The sequence below is a fragment of the Lissotriton helveticus genome, chromosome 7, assembly GCF_964261635.1.
Source record: "Lissotriton helveticus chromosome 7, aLisHel1.1, whole genome shotgun sequence".
Classification (NCBI taxonomy): domain Eukaryota; kingdom Metazoa; phylum Chordata; class Amphibia; order Caudata; family Salamandridae; genus Lissotriton; species Lissotriton helveticus.
In genome coordinates this window covers 259271771-259296265 of record NC_136068.1, presented here as the reverse complement: position 1 = coordinate 259296265, position 24495 = coordinate 259271771, and the positions used below count along the sequence as shown (strand labels likewise).

Here is a 24495-nt window from a genome sequence, read left to right as displayed (position 1 = left end):
CACACCACCTGTAACAACAGCATCCCTGTTGTTTACTTTTTACTTTTCTATTAATGTGCCAGAGTCTCTGCTAGAACACACACATCTCCTCCTGTGCATAGAGAAAGTACTGAACACAACATCTCTTTGAGCGTTTTCTCTTTCCCAGAGAATTTGAGACATTAAAGATATGATTCTGATGTTCCGGGTGAAATCTGGGAGACACCATAGTGATCTCCCAGGATGCTGCAGAAGCTTTGACATGGTGGTCCGTAGAGGACATGTCCCATCCTCCAACAGCCATGGTCGTAGTACTGATGTATGCATCCACCCTTAGGTTGGATGCTCATCTGAAGGAATTAGAGGTCTCTGGTATCCTGAAGAGCAGATTCACTTAAAACTGCTCAAATTGACGGTGATTATTTTAGCACTCAAGGCCTTCGACCCTTCCCTTCGGGGTCAGGTTATCCAGATCTTCACAGACAATACTACCATGAGGTAGTATGTCAGTAAGCATAGAGTAGTGGTCTGACGTTCTTTGTTGGGAAGCGCTGAGATCTTGGGAGTCGGCACACCAGCAAGGGATTTGGGTAGTCGCTAACCATCTGGCCAGTGTACCGTAGACAGAAAAGTATTTGGTTTTGCGTCACCGTGCTAGTTGAAGTCTTGAACACCCAGGTGAATTGACTACTATCATTAATAGTAGACACTGAATCATAAAGTAGTGGCATTGATCTTTTGACATTATGGACAATATAAGGTGGATATATTCACCAGCAGGGAAAATAATAAATTATACATTTTTGCCTCTAGGGTGGGCAAGTACATTCCTTCTTGTGTCTTCTCCATTTTCAACTACGAGAGGAAATCCATATGTTTTTGCTCCTGCTCTAGAAGGGTGAATAATTTGAATAACAGCTAGGTGGCCAACCTGATTTTGCTTTTCCTACCTCATAAAGTTTGTGATGTGGCTAGCTCCTTTCTACCATTAAGGAAGAAAGGATCTTCTGTGTCTGTGAGGTATTGTTACTCAACTTTCTTGGTTCCCTGAGTTTGGTAATTGGTTCCAGAGAAACTTGCTTAAGTACATCCGGCTTTGTTTCTTGACACTTCTTAGCTTCAAATAGCATCCCTCACATGATAAGAAAGAATCAAATGGCTTGGGTTTCATTACTTGATCTTTGAGCACTATTAATCAACTTTTGTGTACTTTATACTAAACGTTTTGCTGTGTTTTCCATTTGGTCCGAAAGGGTATTGAAGTCCTTCTACCGACTCAGGCAACAATTTATAACTATGGGATTATTTTACAGAGATGTAGGTTGAATTTGTGAAAAGATGTGCTAGTAGACTTACACTTCCTAGCTATGAAAGCACAACCAGGTTGGTGTTTGAATTGTATTATATTGTAAATGTATTTATATTGCACTTAAAATCCCATAGAAGGCGTTAAGGGCTTTTTCCGCGAGAAGCATGCTGCTCTGGAACCCAAGTTTAGTAGTTAGAATGTTAGTAAAAATATATATTTTTTTTATCGTAATGCACTAGTTTTGTTAGGTTTGTGCTCTTGATTTCATGCATGTTTAGTAGAGTTTGGAGTAGGGATAGAATTAAAGGAATGGAACTGAAATGGGGAAGTACTAAGTCCTTTGTAAGTAGTGGTCGTGTGCGACTGTTGTGTGACCTGGCTAAAAAGGAGGGGTGAAAGCTTGAGAAGGACTTTTAGGAGTTCATCGTAGTCAGAAAGGTTTGGGATGAGACACTAGTAGGACTCATGGGAAGGGCGGAATGGATTTTATTTTTTTGTAATAGAAAATGTAAATAATTTATACGTATGCACTATACTATATGAATGAATGAATGAAAGCATTTATAAAGCACAACTATTGCTGAGGCGTCTTTGCGCTGAGCTGCAATGGGAGTGGTGACTGGTATGTGGTAGGCAGAGATTAGGCAGATATAGTTGAAAACAGCCAGGTTTTGATCATCTTCCTAAACAGAGCTCTGTTAGGTTGTAGCTTGATTGAGATCGGCATTGTGTTCCAGAGTTTGGCTGCCCGGTAAGAGAGGGTTCTTCCCCCCTCATCTGGCTCTACAGATTTTAGGGACCTGGACTAGTCCTTTATTGGCCAACCTGAGTTCATGTGGCGGGATATGCCAGCGGAAAAGTTGCTGAAGGCTCAGAGACCCTCCTCCATACAGTGCCTTGTGCACAAAGCGAAGAGGTTTGAATTTGATGCGCCGCTGGACAGGGAGACAATGAAGCTCCCTAAGACTGTCTGAAATGGGGTGGTATTTAGGAATGTCCAGAAGCAGCTGAGCTGCAGAATTTTGCAAGGCTTGAAGTTTCAGTATTTGACCTTTGGCAATGCCAAGAAATAGCACATTGCAAAAATTGATTCTGGAAAAGATCAGTGCTGCTACCACCGTTTTGCGAAGGCCTAGAGGAATAAAAGGTAAGGCCTTATGCAAAATCGTTATGAGGAAAAAGCATGAGGAGGTCAGGGAGTTACACTGGCTAGCAACATTTTGTTGATCATGGAACAGAATATCTAGGTTTCTTGTCTTCCAGGTGGCTACAGGGCAACGCCCGGCGTTCGCTGCCCACCATGAGGGATTCCAAATGGAAGGGCCTTTTCCAAATTCCACCGCCTACGTTTTTAGGATGTTCAATTTAAGGGAGTTGGAATGGATCCATTCAATGATGTGTTTCATACAATTATGGAACCTATTTGCCACTGTTTCCACCTTCGTGGATATAGATATCACTATCTGTGTGTCATCGGCGTAGGAGATCAGAACGAAGCCATGCGTTTTGATCAATCTAGCCAGAGTAGACTTGTAAATGTTAAACAGGGTCGGTGATAGGGCTGACCCCTGTGGGACACCACATGGAAGGAAGAAGGCCTCAGAAGTCAGGTTACCCCAACACAACCTTTGTTCCCTGCCAGAGAGAAATGAGGTGAGTTGGGCCAGGGCCTTCCCCCCCACTCCTGGACTCTCCAGCCTAGGTATTAATACCTGCAGTTTGACAGTATCAAATGCTGCAGAGAGATCCAGTATGATTAGGATGGCTCTCCCCCCCTGCCCCCCCTTCTCCCCCAGTATCAACTTGTTTACAGATCTCCTCAGTGGCCAAGGCCAGGGCTAACTCAGTGGAATGACATGATCTAAACCCGTGTTTGACAAGGTCAAGAAAATTGTTGGATTCAAGGTAGGTGGTTAGCTGCTGATTGATGGATTTTTCTAGGATTATTGCAGCCAGCGGTAAGCACGATATTGGCCGATAGTTCTTTGCTTCAAAGGAATTTAAAGAAGGTTTCTTCAATATGGGTCGTATGGATGTTTTACTCCATGTGGAGGGGAAGGATATTTGCATGTATATAGCATGTATATATATGTGTGTGTATATATATGTATATGTGTGTGTGTATGTATATATATATATATATATATAAGAGTTGCCCCTCAGTTGAAAAGCACTCGCAGGAGGCACACTTAGCACAGGTGCAGATCTTGCAGTCCCCGCACCACCTGACTCGTTTCGGGCCACGCCCTTTCTCAAAGGTAAGCAGTGCACGAATCACCAAACACTCAATTTCCAGTATTTCCCCTCCTTTTATTTCGATTGACATACTTGAACTCGAGAACCGAGTCACAAGAAAAGAGAAAATCATACGCGAATTAAGCATGCTGTGAACCCTGTCATCCCCTCTGACCTCTGATTTCTTCTCCTAAGAAATATTATGCTATATTTTCTGTGCCGGCCAGGGGCGCAGCACAGAAGGTCCCGCTGCATCAAGTATCACGGATTTCTACTGGCGCCCGGCTGCTTGCAGCTTTTCAAGATCGAGGTATCGATTGAATCCGGGGATCGCCAGAATCCACAAACCGGCATGAGCGGACTGAGATATTTTATCTCGATAGGGCGTACTGTCTCCATTTGGCAGCCCCTGCTCAATCGCGGGCCTGTGCGATCTGGTAGCAGCGGCTGGAGGGAACTCAGGTCAGCGGCTGTGGACTTTGCTTGTTCCAGAGATTCCCTACACCACCCACCTGGAGGCCAGCACAGACCAATTGTCTACACTCACCCCATACGCCACCTACCAAGTCTTGCCGCCACAGTGCAGTCTGGGAGTTGGAGTTCTTCTACATACCACGAACTTCCACAGGTGTGCGTACTGCACTAAGGGGTGGAGTTTACGGGTTGAGCCAGTATTTTAACAGGATGGAGTTCATTGGTGCAGGACTCGTTCAAGGGTAAAGCGCTGAGGAAGGCTGTCATGGCCGAAATGCATTCGCTGCTTTTGGGATCGAGTAAATAAAGCATGCTGTGAACCCTGTCATCCCCTCTGACCTCTGATTTCTTCTCCTAAGAAATGTTACGATATATATATATATATATATATATATATATATATATATATATATATATATATATATATATATATATATATATATATATATATATATATATATATATATATATATATATATATATATATATATATATATATATATATATATATATATATATATATATATATATATATATATATATATATATATACATATATTCACTGAAAAAACCATAGGTTTCACACCAGTTCTAGTTAGGTGCAAATTTTACTCGCATAAAACCATTGAAATTCCCACGTTATAGTTAGTTGGACTCACTATAACTTGCGCGTGCAATGCACTGCTGATGACGTCACATATTACATCACTCATGACATGGTCAGTGACATCACTCATGACATCACTGATGACATCTCAAATGACAGCACTGATGACAACATCCTGGTGACAAAGTGGCAGACCTCCTATCAGCATAAAATAACCTTTGACACACACATTCAAAAATAGAAACTAACATTTTCTTAAAAAAGGAGAAACCAATACCAATTACAACAACTTATTAGGTAATTCCAACATCTACATACACATCCACTCATTCACCAACAGTTCTATATAGTCACTCATGCATGTACTTACTCATCATATGTACTCATACACCTATACATCCTGTTACACACTAATACTCATCCATATAGTTACTCACACACAAATTCACACATGCAAATAAACTATCAAAAAAACATTTACTTGATTATACTGCTATATACACACCACTACACATACTTCTACAGAAACTGAAACATATTTACTCTCTTAAACAATCAATTATAAAAACACATACTCACTAACCCACCTATACACACAATCATCCACCCATACAGTCTTGCACACATGCGGTCTTCAAAATACATACAAATAGTGAGTCACTCATTCATGCATCTGTAATATCCCCCACCGAACCATACAGACACTGATACTGATACTCAAAAAAACAACTAATAACCCATAAACACACTCATGTAGCTACTCACCAACCCATGCAGCCACTTATACACAAAGTGAGACACAGATACAGATATTTAAATATTTAAACATTACTCGCTAATATATGTATTCACTAAGATACATTTAATAAGTCAGGTAACCAATCAATTTTACACAAAAAAAACATCCACTTAGACATTTATTTACCCATTTATTCTTCCATCAACCTTTAGATATACATATATAAAAAATATTTATTTTTCAGAAAGATACACATTCACTGGATGATGTCATCAGTGATGTCATTTGAGATGTCATGAGTGATGTCATGAGTGATGTCACTGACCATGTCATGAGTGATGTAATATGTGACGTCATCAGCAGTGCATTGCACGGGCAAGTTATAGTGAGTCCAACTAACTATAACGTGGGAATTTCAATGGTTTTATGCGAGTAAAATGTCCACCTAACTATAACTGGTGTGAAACCTATGTTTTTTTCAGTGAATATATATATATATATATATATATATATATATATATATATATATATATATATAATTTCTATGGCAAAATGAAACCCCTCATTTTGTTCCTTTTCAAATTAAATGTAACAAGTGTTACCACTTTATTCCAATCAAGATGACTTCAGGTGTGCCATACTTTTGTCATAAGTAAGACTGTTAGCGTTCTAACTGTTCTTTAGAACACTCTGGGACATTCTGTCATTGGGCTATAGTTGGGCTACATCTGGCTGATATTTGGGCTACATTTGGGCTCTTTTGTCTCTGGTGGCCATCTTGGGAGACTGCATATCAGAATTGTTTTAATGAAATATAAGCGGATTTGAGAAGTCACTCAAAATGTGCCCTAATTTTTCTTTCTTCAGCACTAATCATAATTTCTATGGCAAAATGAACCCCCTCATGTTGTTCCTTTGCAAATTAAATGTTTTAAGTGTTAACACTTTATTCCAATCAAGATGACTTCAGGTGTGCCATACTTTTGTCATAAGTAAGACTGTTAGCGCTCTAGTTGTTCTTTAGAACACTCTGGGACATTCTGTCATTGGGCTATAGTTGGGCTACATCTGGTTGATATTTGGGCTACATTTGTTTTTTTTTGTCTCTGGTGGGCATCTTTGGGCTACATTGGCTACATTTGGGCTCTAACATATATATATCCCAATGTAGCCCAATATATATTTTTTCCAAGTTAATTTTCGTAAAAACCACTGGAGCATATATCTTGAGACATAGCAAAGGCACATCAGGGTACCAGTCCCTACAATTTTGCCAAGTTTGGTGGAAATCCATTCAGCCGTTCGGGCTAAAAGTGAGTCCAACCGCCCTATGGAAATTAACATGGGGAAAACACGTTTCGGGACCCCCCTTTTATCTCGGCCCCCGCTTGACGGATCCCCCCGAAACTTTCAGGGAAGGAGCGGAGCGCGGCGAGGCAAAGTTAAGGAAAATTACAGGCAGATCCCTCATTCGGCGCCAAAGTTATTCCCAATAGAATGTTGCGGATTTCCTATGGAAAACGATCCTAACTATAACTACCTACTGGCGACCGCCAGTAGGTAATTAATATATATATATATATATATATATATATATATATATATATATATATATATACATATATATATACACATACACATACATATTACCTACTGGCGGTCGCCAGTAGGTATATATAGTTAGGATTTTTTCTCTATGGGATTTTTTGAAAATTCTATGTCTAATAACTTTGGCGTTTGTGGACGGAATTGGCTGAAATTTTCAGGAAAATTGAACATTTGGGGGGGTTTCGTCAAGGGGGGCATAGAAAAAAGGGGGGTCCCAAAACGTGTTTTTAACATTGAGTTTTCCATAGGGCGGTTGGCCTCACTTTTAGCCCGAACGGCTGAATGGATTTGCACGAAACTTGGCAAAATTGTAGGGACTGGTAGCCCGATGTGCCCTTGCTAGGTCTCAATATATGTGCTCCAGTGGATTTTGAGAAATTAACGTTCAAAAAAAGATATATATCTGTAACAGCGGAACGGGCAGCGCTCCAGTTCGCGTACTTTTCGCGTTACGGAGCTTTGTGAAGCGAAGCTGATTGGTTCTCCGGCGTCTGTAAACATTCCAAACAGTCCGTAGCGGCCGCCATCTTGTCTCTCGGTAGGATCGAGAGACAAGAGGAGGCCAAAGCGAAGGGGCAAATGACCATAAGGGGGCATAGTAGATCCTCCCTGACCCCATAGGTTTGATGTGGAGGCTTTAAAAGGGCTCCGCGGGGTGCGCCCGGTTAGCGTAACGGGAAGCGGACTGGGGAGCGTACTACAAGGAATGAAGAATGATTGACTTGTAACTTATTGTATGTTTATAGACTTTTTTTTAACTTTTTTTTCTGCTGAGTGACGTCTCGGCCTATCTTCACGGGATGCAGTCCCTACCATCTCGGCGTTTAAGCCCAGGGGGACCGGTAGTGTGGGAGAGATAACGGGGCATATTATCAAGGGGGTTTATCTCCGCTTTTTTGGCTTTAAAAGCCAAGAAAGCGGAGATAAAATTATCTCTGTATTACCTAGCTGTCGCTAACACCAGTTAGCGACCGCTAGTAGGAGATAGCGACCATCTTGGGCCCCACTTTGCATGTCAGTGATATTTATCACTAATGACATGCAAAGTGGGCATGCCAAGATGTTAGCGACTGGAAACAGTCGCTAACATCGCTATCTCCTATTACCAACTTTTGGAGATATTCGCGCTAAGCGCGAATATCTCCAAAAAGTAACACCTGCCCTGAGCAGTTCTTAGCCATGTTATCCAATGGGAGGTGGATAACATGGCTAAGAGCATTAGCTCGGTAATGCATGAATATCGCTGACTTTTCAGCGATATTAATGCATTGCGGCCGTTTTTTATCGCATTTGCGATAAACCTTGATAATAGCAAGGTTTATCTGCGATAATTTCTGACGATGCTTAGCGGTAAAAAATTCGTTGCTAAGCATCGTTCGGGATAAATATCGCTTAACTTTGGTAATATGCCCCAACAACTGTTAACGTTCGATTCGAAGGAAATCAGGAAGTGTTGAAAAACATTGTCTGCGCCATCTTGCCTTTTTTCAAATGCCACACTTTTGTCGTGCACGGCAGCCATTTTAGATGACTTGACCAGACCCACTCTCTGCACGCTGTCGATCCTTAGCATGGCTCCCCACCCTCGCAAGCATCTCCCCCAGGCACTGGTCACCCCCGCTCTCTGTCTTATGCATGGGCAATAAACCTCCCCCCATCTGCGCTGCTCTTCCCTGAGAATCACACCCTGTGCCCGCCCGACACCTCCCTTTCGCCCTATTCACTACCGCACCCTCTGACACTCCTCTTCCTCTGTGTCCGATTGTCCAGGCCGGTCCCAGTCTATCAGCTAGCCCTGCAGATGTAGTTTATGGCCCCAGCTGTAAAGAATTACCCCTCTTCAAAGGAGTTATAGTAGATCAAGGCCCACACCCGATGAGATCCGTCACACCACACGCGTTCCTACTATCTGAAAACCATCCTGTATTGTGATTGGGGAGGGGACCGAGCCTGAAGCGGAAGATTCCAGGGATGACTCTTTGTACATCAAAGTTTTTACAATTATGTGTCACATTAAAAATATATAGCACTCCAACAAAGTAGTAGGATTATAAAACTTTAATAACTTATAAATATATACAACAAAACAAAAACAGTAAAAACATTTAAACATTTTTAGGGAAAAAGAAGGAAGTAGCGGTCGGTTTTGCGAATAGTCCCAAGGCAGCACAACGTCCAGATTTCTGGACGGCACCCAGGTGATGTTGCCTGGGTGCCGCACTGATTTCGGTATCCGGCGTGGGGCGTCGCGGGGGGTGGGTCATCAGTAGCGGTCTGTTGTGCGAATAGTTCCAAGGCAGCAGAACGATGGCACCAAGGTGATGTCCAGTAAGTTGCCGCCCTCCGAATAACGGCGTGGGGCGCCCCGGGGGGGGGGGGGGAGGCGGCGTGAACGGGCCTCCCCAGGTGGAGCCTCGTCTGCTGTAGTGGGGCGCCCCTTTACCGTTTCAGTTGCCATTCCGTCCGCTTTTGGTCCACTGTGTCAAAATCCGCAATTCAGCTGAGTTGCCGCCCTCCGAATAACGGCGTGGGACGCCACGGGGGGGTGGGAGGCGGCGTGAACGGGCCTCCCCAGGTGGAGCCTCGTCTGCTGTAGTGGGGCGCCCCTTTACCGTTTCAGTTGCCATTCCGTCCGCTTTTGGTCCACTGTGTCAAAATCCGCAATTCAGCTGAGTTGCGCCCACTCTTGCGGTGCAGCGATAGGCGGCTGTCACAGGACTCTCAAAATGGCGGCAGGCTCTTTCCTTTTTGGGCCTGGTCCACTGAAATGGCCCTGGGATACCTTGGAAATCGGACGCTTGTCTGCTAGGTCTTGGACCCCATTCTCGAAAGCGTCCCCTCCGCCTTGAGGATTCTACAAAAGTCTTGGGGGCCCCCGACTCCTGTAGGCTTCCGGTGGGGAGCGGCTGCCATGATTGCTCGCGGAATGACCACGTCGGAGCCACGAGATGGTGGTGCTTTCATGCTGACGCCAGCTTCAGTCTGAAACATCCAGAAACAAGGTGGGGCTTTCATCGTTTGGGAAAAAAAATAGTTTTCATCCAATGAAAAGTGTTATTTTTAGGTCATATGATCAAGCCTTCCATCATTAGGAAACCAAAAGTAAAATGAACCAATGAAAAGTTTTATAAACAAGTCACATGACCTGTTATGCGGCATAGGGTATAAAAAGCGTAGAAAATCCGTTGGCACGTGAGGCGGCGTCAGTAGCGGACCGATGTGCGAATAGGCCGAAGGCAGCACAACGCGCCAAGATCCGGATGGCACCGAGGTGGTGTCCAGCAAGTTGTCGCACTGGTGTGGCCATCCTACAATGCTGAAAGTCGGCGTGGGGCGCCCCGTTGGCCTGTGAGATGGCGGCAGTGGCGGACCGATGTGCGAATGGGGCCAAAGGCAGCGCAACAATATTTTCTGAATAGAAGACACCACAAGGCGCTGAGATGCCAAGATCCGGATGGCACCGAGGTGGTGTCTAGTAAGTTGCACTGGTGTGGCCATCCTACAATGCTGAAAGTCGGCGTGGGGCGCCCCGTTGGCCTGTGAGATGGCGGCAGTAGCGGACCGATGTGCGAATGGGGCCAAAGGCAGCGCAACAATATTTTCTGAATAGAAGACACCACAAGGCGCTGAGATGCCAAGATCCGGATGGCACCGAGGTGGTGTCTAGTAAGTTGCACTGGTGTGGCCATCCTACAATGCTGAAAGTCGGCGTGGGGCGCCCCGTTGGCCTGTGAGATGGCGTCAGTAGCGGACCGATGTGCGAATGGGGCCAAAGGCAGCGCAACAATATTTTCTGAATAGAAGACACCACAAGGCGCTGAGATGCCAAGATCCGGATGGCACCGAGGTGGTGTCTAGTAAGTTGTAGCACTGGTGTGGCCATCCTACAATGCTGAAAGTCGGCGTGGGGCGCCCCGTTGGCCTGTGAGATGGCGTCAGTAGCGGACCGATGTGCGAATGGGGCCAAAGGCAGCGCAACAATATTTTTGGAATAGAAGACACCACAAGGCGCTGAGATTCGGTTAGCACCGAGGTGGTGTCTAGCAAGCTATGCAGCTGAGTTGCATGCGCACTTGCGGCGAATAGGGCGAAGGCAGCACAACAATGTTTTCTGAATAGAAGACACCACAAGGCGCTGAGATTCGGTAGGCACCGAGGTGGTGTCTAGCAAGTTGCCGTACTGGTGTGGCCATCCTACAATCCTGCTCCGAATAACGGCGTGGGGTGCCCGAAGGGGGGGGGGAGGCGGCGTGAACGGGCCTTCCTAGGTGGAGGCTCGTCTGCTGTAGTGGGGCGCACCTTTACCGTTTCAGTTGCCATTCAGCTGAGTTTCGGCCGCTCTTGATGCTACAGCGACAGGCGGCTGCAAGAGGACTCTCAAAATGGCGGCCTGTTCTTTGGATTTGGGCCTGGGCCACTAAAATGGCCCTGGGACACCTTAGAACTCGGACGCTCGAATTTTTTTTCCTTTCCTCTACATGCAAAAAAAGGTAAATGCCCGGTACGTTACACGCTTCATCTGCCACGATGTACTCTCCAGAGGAACCGAAAAAAAATATAGTTATGGTAACTATACCATGCATCGTCATATGGAGAGGTGGCACCGATTAATTATAGTGCTGCATAAAAGAGAGATTTGGAGGAGAACCCCCGACCTGCCAGTACATTCATCAAAGAAGTGGCACTGACAGCATCAGAGGCAAGGGAAACGGTCCCAAATATTTAGAAGGACTTTGGAAAGATTAAAATGACATGTTTAGATTGTGGCAAATTAATTTCATGTGGTCAGATGAGTGTTACTCTAATAAATACAGCATATGAACATCATCATAGTCGATGGTTGGTAGAGACATTTTGACTATATCCTGGACCTGCCCGTCCTCGCCCAAAATGGCGCCGGAATAAATGGGACTCGTAACTCCTTGTTGTGTACTGGTTGCACAACCTTGATATCACGAGATACGTATGCAGTTTTGAAGCACATGGCGGGCGGGGACGAGAATAGATTGAATATTTCGATATCCCTATTGATATTAAGTTCTGATGTGTTATTGATTACTGTACTATTGAAAGTTCGAATTAACGTCACCCATGGTACTTGCCCGCAAATGTATATCTAGATAATTTTATTGTAAGTGGCCCTGTCGTATTTTAATTATAAAATGTACGTCCACCGATTCCGCAACTGTTAGACACTTTAGTTCTTGCAACCTAATGGCCCGCCCGTTACGTTCCTCTACAGTGTAAATGTCTACTCATCATATACGATTACAGTTTGCTCCGTGGCCGGCCCACGTGGTTATAGGCCCGTATTTGTATAATGACATTTTCACAATAAAGGTTTTTAAAAGAAAACATGGTAGTAGTATATACATTGGTAAAGTTTTTAATAATAGTCACTGTTTTCGAATCCGTAAAAGGCAAGTGAAATAAAGCAGTCCAATTACATGAAGGGTAAAAGGTATAATACGCAGGAACGCAGTAAAGATAAATGGTCAAGGGCTGTTGTGTTTTCTACTCCTGCAACATAAAGTGATCGATAATAATCTGATATTCAGGCGTATCGGCGACTAAGACAGCAGGCCGACCCTCTTTTGCTCAACGGCTCCGTCATGGGACGAAGAAACGCCCTTTTTCTCGAAAAAGGAATATATTTTACTTGCAGGACATTTGTAAATTTTCCGGGAAAGTACATTAGCCTGGAACATTATAACATATATTTAAGAAAAAATAATGTTCGAAAGCATCATTAGAATAAGAAAAGTAAAATGAACCAATGAAAAGTTTTATTAACAAGTCATATGACCTGTTATGCTTACGTTACGCGCTGCGCGTCGCGCCCCGGATCACTTCCGGATGCGCTAACGCGGCGCGTCACATGACGCATTACGCGACAACGCAGGTCTAGAATATAGTCAAAATGTCTCCACCAACCAGCGGTTGGAACACAACCCCTTTCAGCAGGCTAAATAGTTCTGTTAAATGACAACAGAAGGGACAGGCAACAAGAACCATCAGTGAAAGAGGGGAGGGCTAGTTCTTCTCTACCGGGTCACGTTGGGGCGCTACCGGAACTGATTGAATTGGTAGTCTACAGTGTTTCTGGATGTTTCAGACTGAAGTTGGCGTTAGCATGAGAGCACCACCATTTCGTAGCTCCGTCGTGGCCATTCGACGAGCAATAATGCTAGCCGCATTCTACCAGAAGCCTGCGGGAGTCAGGGGCCCCCAAGACTTTTGTAGAATCTTCAAGGCTGAGGGGACGCTTTCGAGAATGGAGCCCAATCTCTAGCAGACAAGCGTCCGAGTTCCAAGGTGTCGCAGGGCAATTTTAGTGGACCACGCCCAAATCTGAAGAGCCGGCCGCCATTTTGAGAGTACTGTGGCAGCCGGCTATCGCTGCACCGCAAGAGCGGGAGCAACTCAACTACATGGTGAGCGAGACGCTGTAGTCGAAAGAGCGGGCGGTAAACAGCTGAATAGCGGAAGAGGCACAGTGTAGCAAAAGCGGGCGGAATGGCAACTGAAATTGTAAAGGGACGCCCCACTACAGCGTGTCTTTAGGTGAAACGGATTGTGGGACAAGGTCAAGAATGGAAGAGTTACCAAAAGGCAAAAAGTTCCGCTTGATCCCTGGAGCCGGCCACCTATGTCGGGGGCGATCTCAGGCTACACCAGGAGAACACGACTTGGGGAGGGAGCCGGAGCCAAGGGCCCCCTCCGAGTCCGCGCCATCACACCGTCCCTCGGGGGCCTCCGTCAAGCGGTTCAGGGTGGCACCGCATTACATTGTTCACAAATGCAGTCACGTCCTCAAACAGTCCCCACTTTACTTTGACAATAGTGAAGCTGAAGCAAGTGCAAATAGGCTTCAGACAGTGTTACAAGCACTCCTCAAAACTTTGAACCATCAGAGTGCATGAGTTTCATGCTCGATCGATTGAGCTAGCCGGATCGGGCAACAAAAAGTATAAAATAGTTATGTAAATAGTTGTTTAATAAAATGTTTTACCCTGTTACTTTGCTGGTGTGTTGTATATATTTGTAATATTTGCATAGAGTTTATCGTTATTTTGGGCGGGGTGGGTGGCGGAGCCGAGCTGTATTGCAGCCATCATGGTGTGGAGTTCAGTTCATCTCAATAGTTTCGTGTTTGTCATGAGGGGTTGTTCCTAATGTTTCTATTTTAGCGAGGTCAAAAAGAGATCCCATTAGTGGCCTACTGATTTTGCTCGATTCCTTTTGTTTTTTTACACGATTTTTCGCTATCTGCAAAGACTAAACAGAGTATTGCGACTCTGTGCTTGTTTGTAAATAGAGAATGAACCAAAGAGAACCAATTCTAAAACAGTAAATGCTTGGATAACAATCAATCAAATGGAGAGAGAAGCAGGCACGACGGATTACAACGGGGGCAAAGGCCTGCGTTAACTACCCTTCACTATCTGCAAAGAGAGAGTACTCCTAATAGAAATGAGGGGGAGGGGGGGGGCAGCATTCAAAGCAGATCAGTGTGCATAAACCCGAAAATGTTTTTACTTACCACGTACTTGACATTCGACAGCTTATGATATTTGCTATTAAAAAACCATTGAAATTCACTGAAAAAACCATAGGTTAGAGACCATATATAGTTAGGAATTAGCATTTAAAAAACCTTGAAAATTCACTGAAAAAACCATAGGTTATAGACCATATATAGTTAGGGCTTAGCATTTAAAAAACCTTATTTTACTCACACAAAACCATTGAAATTCCATATATAGTTAGTTGCACTAACTATATATCGCGCACCCGCAATCCACCGCTGATGATGTCACATATTACATCATTCATGACATGGTCAGTGACATCACTGATGACATCACTGATGACATCTCAAATGACATCACTGATGACATCACTGATGACATCTCATTTGACATCAATGATCACATCACTTATGATATCATTCATGTGACAATAAAATGCATCTCCTCACACTTTAATATAACCTCTGTTACACCCAGTGTTAAATACAGAGTATAATTTTTGAAACCATTGACACACCAATACTAGTTACTACATACGCACTCACTGATTCCTACTTCTACACACACATTCACTCATTCACCCATACAATCATTCATACATACAATGACTCATCTTTACAACACTATCATATGCACTCATACACCTATACAGACAATCACACTCTGCCACTCACCCATGGAGTTACTTACACACCTAGTCAGTCCTGTAAAGAATCAATCACACTTCCATTTTCTAATCTATACAGTTAAACATAGAGCACATAACATTTTCAAACATATACTAACACATACTTACTCTCTTATACAATCATTGATACAAGTACACATTGATCTGCACAGAGTCACACACCTCCCAGCCAGCCACACACACACTCAGTCTCTCATACAAATAATTGGGCAACCAATCAATAACCCATATAGTTACTCATATAGCTACTGATCAACACATGCAGCAGTTTACAGAACAATAGAAATAATGATGCACAAATTAAGACAGTTTAGTCACTAACCCATGCACTCAGTGAGACACATTTAATCACTCACTCATACAGTCAGTCATGCACCTACTAAATCCTTCATCCAGACACTTATTCATCCACTCATTCTTCAATATGTAAGACATATTTAAAGTTTACAGAAACATACAGACACTGGATGTTGTCATCAGTGATGTCATCAGTGATGTCATTTGAGATGTCATCAGTGATGTCACTGACCATGTCATGAATGATATAATATGTGACATCATCAGCAGTGGATTGCGGGTGCGCGATATATAGTTAGTGCAACTAACTATATATGGAATTTCAATGGTTTTGTGTGAGTAAAATAAGGTTTTTTAAATGCTAAGCCCTAACTATATATGGTCTATAACCTATGGTTTTTTCAGTGAATATATATATATATATATATCACAGGAGGCACACTTAGCACAGGTGAAGATCTTGCAGTCCCCGCACCACCTGACGCGTTTCGGGCCACGCCCTTTCTCAAAGGTAAGCAGTGCACGAATCACCAAACACTCAGTTTCCAGTATTTCCCCTCCTTTTATTTCGATTGACATACTTTAACTCGAGCCAGTAAAACCAAGCATTATGGGACTGGAAGTCCTTACATATACCCCATGTGGGCTGCTGGTGACTCGTAGTACCACAGTTTTTAAAAGCACTGTTGCTGCACATTAAGCCTTCCCTCTCCTCCTGCTCCATAAGCCGCTATCGCCTCCAACAGCAGCGGAACCAGTTACGGCGGTGCCTCTCACGATCTGGGCTGGCCGTCATATGTGGAAAGAAAGAGTTGCCCCTCAGTTGAAAAGCACTCGCAGGAGGCACACTTAGCACAGGTGAAGATCTTGCAGTCCCCGCACCACTTGACGCGTTTCCTGCCACGCCCTTTCTCAAAGGTAAGCAGTGCACGAATCATCAAACACTCGGTTTCCAGTATTTCCCCTCCTTTTATTTCCATTGACCTACTTGAACTCGAGAACCGAGTCACAAGAAAAGAGAAAATCATACGCGAAAAACAAGAAAAGAGGGCAGGGTAGAAACACCCTGATCCTCTAGGCCGGCTCAGGGGGTCCCTCAAGAACAGTTCGGGCTCTCGCGCTTCGTTATTGTTTAGCCCCGGGATGGGCCGAGTCCTGGGGGCATGACATATTGTAATTGCGGGGGCCCTGGGAGGCCCCCGCTGCCCCGGGGACTGCAACCCCGGGGCTTTCCTTGAATTTTTGCGGGGGGCACACGGCCCCCCCGCAGCCCCGGGGACCGCCACCCCCAGGGCTTGTTTTATTTGATGTGGTGGGGCCTCCAAGGCCCCCCGGGGACCGCCACACCCAGGGCTTTTCTTAAATATTTGCGGGAGCACAGGGCCCCCCCACAGCCCCGGGGACCGCCACACCCTGGGCTTTTCTTAAATATTTGCGGGGGCACATGGACCCCCACAACCCTGGGGACCGCCACCCCAAGTGCTTTTCTTAAATATTTGCGGGGGCACGTGCCCCCGCCCCGGGGACCGCCAGCCCCCATGGCTTTTTTTTTTCTTCTAAGAACCTATGTGTGTGTGGGGGGGGGGCTCGAGCCCCGCCCCACATGCCCCGGAGACTGCCACCTCCCCGGGGCACTATGTAAATTTGGCAATGTTGGGAGGGGGGCTGCGCGGCCCCCCTCCAGGATCCCATGATGGCCCTGGGGACCGCCACCCCCCAGGGCCGGCTCCTGCAGTGTCCCGGGCTGCCCATCCCGGGACACTGCTGTTTGCAATGACAGGGCGGGAGCCGTGCGGCTCCTACCCATTTGATGGAATCGGTTGGACCATGGCAGTGGAGTAGAACTTGGTTTCTAGCATTGGAGACTGGAATTGTAAACATAGCGCCTGTCTGACCAAACAAAAATATGGATCTAGCTCAAACGCCCACTTGGGCATGGAAATCAGGCTATATCTCTTCCTCTTACCATTACAGCAGCATTGGAACTGAACATTCATATAGTGATTGTGTTAACAATAGAAATGATTTGTCTTATATATGCCCACTAGGGCAGGGACTTATTGATACAACTGCCGATATTATCGCGAATACCATTCTAATTGGTTTGGATTTAATGCATTGCTCATAAATAGGAGTTTTATGTGGTTTTGAATATGCCAACTTTATTTAGTACATTGACAAACACCAAATGACTTGTGATCCTTCAAGTATTGAAATGAAATTGATACACTATTATAATATCAGGAGGTAATATTGCGCTATGTTTATTTGTATTTCCGGTATATTCACGTTATTTTTCAAGTACGGCAAAAATTATGAATTTGTGTATGATATTTCCAGAACTTACGTGGATTAATCTCTATCAATACGAAGATCGTAGAAACCTATATTTATTAGTGAGAAATGTATATTCTATCATGCATCAGTAATCTGCTATCCATGGCCGCCATGATGATTCATTGTTTGTATACAGTCCTATTTCTATTTTGTATAATGAATTATAAGGACACACTTTTGGTTTCACGGCTGAAACGTGATCAAGCCGAAAGGTGAAACGCGTTGTTTCCTGCCAAATTACATTTTCGTGCACCAGCAACTCAAACGCTTCGAGTACGTATATTTTTACAAATGGAGTGCCTGTTGGAACTTATTGGGTGACCTGGAGCCCTACCTCGAACCACCTGCGAGCGTGACTGGCGTCTTACCGGAACTGTTGTGTTTTTTATATATATTATATATATATATATATATATATATATATATATATATATATATATATAAACATATTTTTATACTTTATAGAAACACACATTTACTGGATGATGTCATCAGTGATGTCATTTGAGATGTCCGTGATGTCGTCAATGATGTCACTGAGCATGTCATTCGTGATGTAATATGTGATGTCATCAGCAGTGCATTGCGGGGGCGCAAGTTATAGTTAGGTCTACTGCTATAACGGCCACATTTATATGGTTTTTGTACGAGTGAAATCTCCCCAACTAACTATAACCTCCCTGAAACCTATGTTTTTTTCAGTGATATATATATATATATATATACACACACACACACACAGGATGATTGGTAAAGTTATGTTTGCTTAATTAAACTCCTATATAAATATCCATATATACAATGAAAGCAGCAATATTTACATGGTTTTGCTGTCCACATTTAACTTGTGGTACATATTTTATGGTTTCAAATAACTATAATTAAGTTAGATACGTAAATGTCCACATGCCACTTATTGTAATTATTAGTAGCAGGCATATCCTTTTAAATATGCACCTCTATGCAGACAGAAGCCGCAATTTTGACATGGTCCGATATACACATGTATCTTGTGTCATATATAGTTTTCGTCTTGTATAAATATATCTACTTATAAGGTTTGGAAATAACTTTATTAACATTTTGTGTGTGACAAAGGAACACAGAGTCATTCTTTATACATACAATCATCATATACATAATTTGCATTTTATCATTCACCTATATCTGGCATGTAAACTAGTAGCAGTAGACACTTTTCAAACTTAATGCGGATTTTAGCTCTTCTCTCTCCAATGTGATAACAACTCTCTCCAATGTGATAACAGTTTGGAGTCTTGCATCCCATTCCACATTACAGTCAATCATTTTCTGATATTGTGACATTATTTGCACTTCACCTCCACATTGTTTCACATTTTCCCCCTTATGTGTGTGCAGGTGCATCCATACCCTTCTCCTCAATAACTTTAGTGAGTAGGTATGTCTTATAGAGCCCCCAAAAGTTTTTGGACCGACTTCGTGGGGGGAGGGGGGATCCCGCTTAAATTTTCCATTTGTGTACTGCAATACACCATGTCTTTCGTCCAGCTCGCGACCATGGGTGTCGGGCCTCGGGACAGCTAATCGCTACTCTGCGCTTAGCTATCAGGATGCCATGTCCATCAGTCGTCTGACTGCTTTTGGTACTTGTTTTGGAATATCCCAATAAGGCCAGCTTAAGTTCAGGTATCAGTGCCATATTGATAATATCTCCCTAATTTTAAAAATCAGAACCCAGAAGTCTGCAATCCCAGGATATAACCAAGCTAGGTGGAAAAAGTCCGCCTCCTGTGTGCCGCAGTGATTGCATTCTGCGGAGTCTTGTAATCCATACCTATGCAGCCTTTCTGGTGTGTAATAGACTCTATTTAAAAATTGAAAATGGATCAGTCTGTGTCTACCGTTCAGTGAAATTCGTTTTGTGCTTTCGCAGCAGTATCTCCACGTAATGTCATCTAGGTCTGTTCCCAGGTCAGCCCACCAAGCCAGCTTGGCCTAAGTGTAATAGTTTGCCCCATACCCTGCAACCTGTTTGTAAATGTTAGATACTATCTTGCTTGAAGAGTTAGTTTTAATCATGTGTGTTAATGCGACCATTTCCAGTGGCTCCTCCAGGTCGCTGCCTAAAATCTCCAACAGCGCCTGTCATGTTCTGTGGAACTGCAGTCTGATGAGCAGCATGGCATTGTGCTCCGTTGTCTCTACCTCATCCCACTTTTTCACTATGCCTTTTGAGAACATGTCTCCTATTGTACGAATATTTAGTGAGCTTAATGCAATAGTCACCCCCTGTCCTTGCATGGCAGTAACCAGTTACACCAGTCTAGTAGGGTCAACAGAGAATACAGAATGCCCCCTGCTTGCGATTTCAGAAGGTGCTGCCAGGTGTGGACTGTTGTATTAATAGAATCCAGTATACGTGCCCTCCGATCAGGTGGGTTGAATAATAGAGCCGGCAGTGGGGTAGGTGCAGATTCAGCCTTCTCAATCTGGACATGCGGAGTACCAGGGAGGCCATGCATCCAATAGTAAGCCTGCACGCTTTGCTCCGCCCTATAATATAGATCCAGGTCCGGAGCTCCTAAGCCTCCCAAGTGGTATGGGAGCGTGAGGATGTTCCATTTCACCCACGCGTGCTTCCCGGCCCAGGCTAGCTTAATTAGTAATATGCGCAACAATCGTAAGAAGTCATTGGGCAAGACCATAGGTATGTTGGCAAATAGAAACAGAAACCGTGGCAATATCACCATTTTCATGATTGAGACCCTTCCTGTTAGCGACAATGGTAGCCGGATCCATCTAGCTACAACTTCTTCCAGTCTGAGAACTGCAACTCCAAAGTTTTCCTTCATCACTATGTCTTAGTCGGTATGGATCATTATACCCAAATATCGTACTGGCTCCGTCGGCCATCTGAGTGGATAATCAGGGGTAAAGGAGGTGGTAGTTGCCATGAAGGTAAATATGATTGATTTAGTCAAGTTCCCTGTAAGCCCAGACATCGTACCAAACTTGACTACCTCACGTAGTATTGGTGAGAGGTTAAGATTGGGATCGCTAACATATAGCACCGTGTCAACAGCATATGTAGAGATAATCCGCTCATATCCCGGAAAGCGTATACCTCTGCTGCTATGATACTCCCATATTGCACAGGCCAGTGGTTCCGCCACCAGTGCATATAAAATCGGGGACAACTGGCATCCCTGACGTGTGCCCCTGGTTGCATCTACTTATGACTAGAGGCATAGTTCAAAGTACACTGATGTGTACTTGTATAACAACATCTCTTTCGTTTGCTGTGAGAAGTATAGTTTGTGATTTCTGAGTATACTGTTGTGATAAATTCTTGAATTGTGAGTAGAGTCATGTGTGGAAGACCTTGCTCTAAACTAATCTTCTGAAGTGAAGATGGTTGTTTGTGTATCTTTTGTTTGAGGGTAGAGAACTCCATAGTTTGGCTTCTTGAACAGAGAAAGACGTTCCCCCTATTTTATTTCTTGCATGTAGGAATTATGAGGCGAGGAGCCATTCTTGAGTGAAGGGTCCTTTGTTGTATGTATTTGTTAATTTTATTCTTGATGAAGAATTGTCCTTTGTTATGCATTGTTTTGTGTGTGATACAAAGGAGCTTGAAGGAGGATCTTCTTCCAACTGGTAACCAGTGTAGCGCCCTCAAAGCAAGGGAGATGTGTGCTTGTGGCTTTACATGGTGTGTGGGGTCATCACTATAAAGGTGAAATCTATCATTTAGTGGGAACCATGAGATCCTTTCCATAGTTCATGTTTCCCTGTGAAATGTGGCTTTTATGCCACTGTATCTTATTCAACCAAATCTGCACAAAACTTTTCTCAAAAAAGTACATCCACTTCGGGTTCCTCATGGCAAGTTTTATGACGATCTGTCAGTCGGGTGCCTGGTAGTATAGAGGTTGGCCGGAAACCTTTATCAACCATTATCAATTCCTATTTTATGCTGCACTGCTTCGGCTCATAAACACCTGGACCACATGATATTCTTTCTTATCAAATTTGCTTAATGGAAAACAAAACTCCCTGAGTATGCCTCTTGCTCTCTGCTTCTGCTAAACATTGGCTACTTGCTCTAAAATTAAAGGTTTTTTAGGAGCCATTTAGTGTATTGTGAGAAATACATTTATTTAAACCGATTAAATGTTTATCTCATAGCAGCCCCCTGTGTGTTCTTCTAGACTTTGTAATCTTACAGTCTAGAACCATGTGTCTGGGATGAAAGGTCAAGTGATTTTCATCACCAATGGATGACCCGGGTAACTCTACGTGTAGCCATAAAGTCCTCCTTCTGGATGGTGTACTGCCCATCACTGCTGTATGTATATGGAATATGAATTAAGAATAGATTGAAAGAAAAGGAAAGACCTGAGTGAAGATGAGAAGGTGTAAGGCAGGGTAGCTGGGTCAGGGAAAGTAGCATGGGTGGGGCTAGACTGGTCTATTATCCACTATTACTGTGGAAGAACTCTATTCAGTCTATAGGAAGGCCACTGTAGAAACAGGAGTACCAGAATTGTTCGCTGAGTAACTAGTATTTTTTAACACAAAACTAATAAACTATGTTTTTCCTCTTCTAGAGAGATTGATGCTAATTGGTGTCTACTGAGTAGTAAACGTGTTAAATTACCTTACTTATTCAAGCCTAATTTAATTGATCTTGTGTTTCAGGTTGTACAGAAAAGAGATTTTACAGAAACTCGTGGAAAAATGTGTTTCTAAAGGATACGTCTTTCAAATGGAAATGATAATAAGAGCTAGACAGTTGGATTACACTATTGGAGAGGTATATAAAAATCCTTTTGTTTTGGAATGCTCGGGTCCAATGTGTTATCAGCATTTCAGCATTTGACAGCCCCACCTATGTACTAGATACCACAAAGTTCACGTTGTCTTTTGAAGGAAGTACTTTTTTATGTTTCTTTTTTAACACTTTTTAATGGGGGCAGGAACAGCAATGTTAAGAATGCATTTAAATTGGTTTATGAGTATTGAAGATTGAAGCTCATGAACTCAGAAATTAAAATCAAGTTCTTTTCCTTTAGATTGCTTTAAAGAACTTAACACTTTCTGATGTTAAATCCCCACATTTCATTCTCCTACATATTCATGCCATAGTATAAGAACGAGATCATAGACATAATTGTCAAAAAATTCTATATAATCTTACAAATAAATTAACTGGGGCCAAAGTGCGTAAGCAAAATGGAAAGGAGTGGAGCATTATTTTGACACATGATTAGAGAGTCTTTCATCTCTAGATCACTGTTGCTGCTTTGACTGCTAGTGCTAACTAATTAATTATCTCTAAATGTCACGTTTTTTTGTAGTTTCCTGTAATCTCTCCTCCAAAAGCAATTTCCAGCTTGCACTTTACTGATCACTGAATGTCCTACGCAATTTCGGAATGTCTTGTGATATACTCCATTGAACTTCTCCATCCACCACCCACCACTCACATAATCCCCCTGCCCAACACACATTAAACTAGCATTCATATGGGATCCCTGGTTTCGTCAACCAAATATAAACATTTGAAGCATTCTAACAGGCTTTGGTAAGGACTGCTATATAGATATGAGGAGCACAGCTTGAGGAAGAGAACAAAAATAACTTTTTCTACAAGGAATATTTCCCTGATAGTTGAAATGTAGTTCTTCATTCTGATTTGCACCCAGTAACATACAATATGCCCAGGTGCTTACAGTAGAGTATTTTGGGAGGATAGCACATTTTGTTGATTAGTTAACTTTTAAATGTCTTCAGTGGAACAATGACTTTTTTACCTCAGTGATGCACATTTCATCGAAATTAATAGGTGTTGTTAACTGTAATTTATTTTTATATTTTTCCAGGTTCCTATATCTTTTGTGGATCGAGTGTATGGAGAGTCAAAGCTAGGAGGCAATGAAATAGTTTCATTCCTGAAAGGATTGTTGACCTTGTTTGCCACCACATGATCCATGTTGACCTCTGTGGACTTAAAAGGAGGTTGTTTACCTTTGAATTTTGAAGCAACATTTCCATTGTTTTTGGGGTCACAGGGGAGGTGGGCAAGAAGGTTATTAACTTTGTTAAATATTTTTCCAGCCTCTTTACCTCCAGTTATGAGAGAACAGTCACGTTTAAATTTGGTGAAATATGTGCTCTTTCGGTTAATGAAGGTGAATGCTATAAACTGACTTGCATTGTATGAGTTCTGTGCCATGGTTGAAATTCTTTCATATGTTTATTGATCTTGTAGTGGGTTTTGATAAAAAGGTAACATACAAATCTTGTTTGGGTTTCTTATTAATATCCATATAAGATGTCTCTTCTTGCTCATTAATGACCTTTTTTTGTTCCATTGCAAAAACTCAAATTGCTGGGAGCAGACAACCAGGGCTTTTTCATTGTAGCACTGTCTTGTTCATTTTCTCTCTTTGTCCTGACTCAAAGGCATATGTAAACGTCAGAGCGCAACAGTTCCCTTGGGTCACCGTGAGTTAATCATTCATTCCAACTGTTTTTGTACTTTGTTACTTGTAGACCAGGCATTGATTGGCTTAGTCACATATGATTCAAGGAGATCAGCAATCTCTGCTTTGCACAAGTTCGATAGATAGCTTTAAGGAGTGAACTGGAAGAGGTTGTGACTGTGAAGTTGGAAACTGAACTATGGTAACTGTTTGTAGAAGT

At 43.2% G+C, this 24495-nt stretch overlaps 1 protein-coding gene across 1 annotated transcript in view; it reads left to right on the top strand.

Annotated features, from left to right (window-relative positions):
* DPM1 (dolichyl-phosphate mannosyltransferase subunit 1, catalytic) overlaps nucleotides 1-24090 on the top strand; it is a 107456-nt gene extending 83366 nt beyond the window's left edge. Inside the window, exons 8-9 of the mRNA XM_078652046.1 lie at nucleotides 22489-22603; nucleotides 23673-24090. Coding sequence (XP_078508172.1) covers nucleotides 22489-22603; nucleotides 23673-23777 — 220 coding nt within the window. The 3' untranslated portion in view covers nucleotides 23778-24090. The remainder of the gene's footprint in view (nucleotides 1-22488; nucleotides 22604-23672) is intronic.
* The last annotated feature ends 405 nt before the right edge of the window (nucleotides 24091-24495 follow it).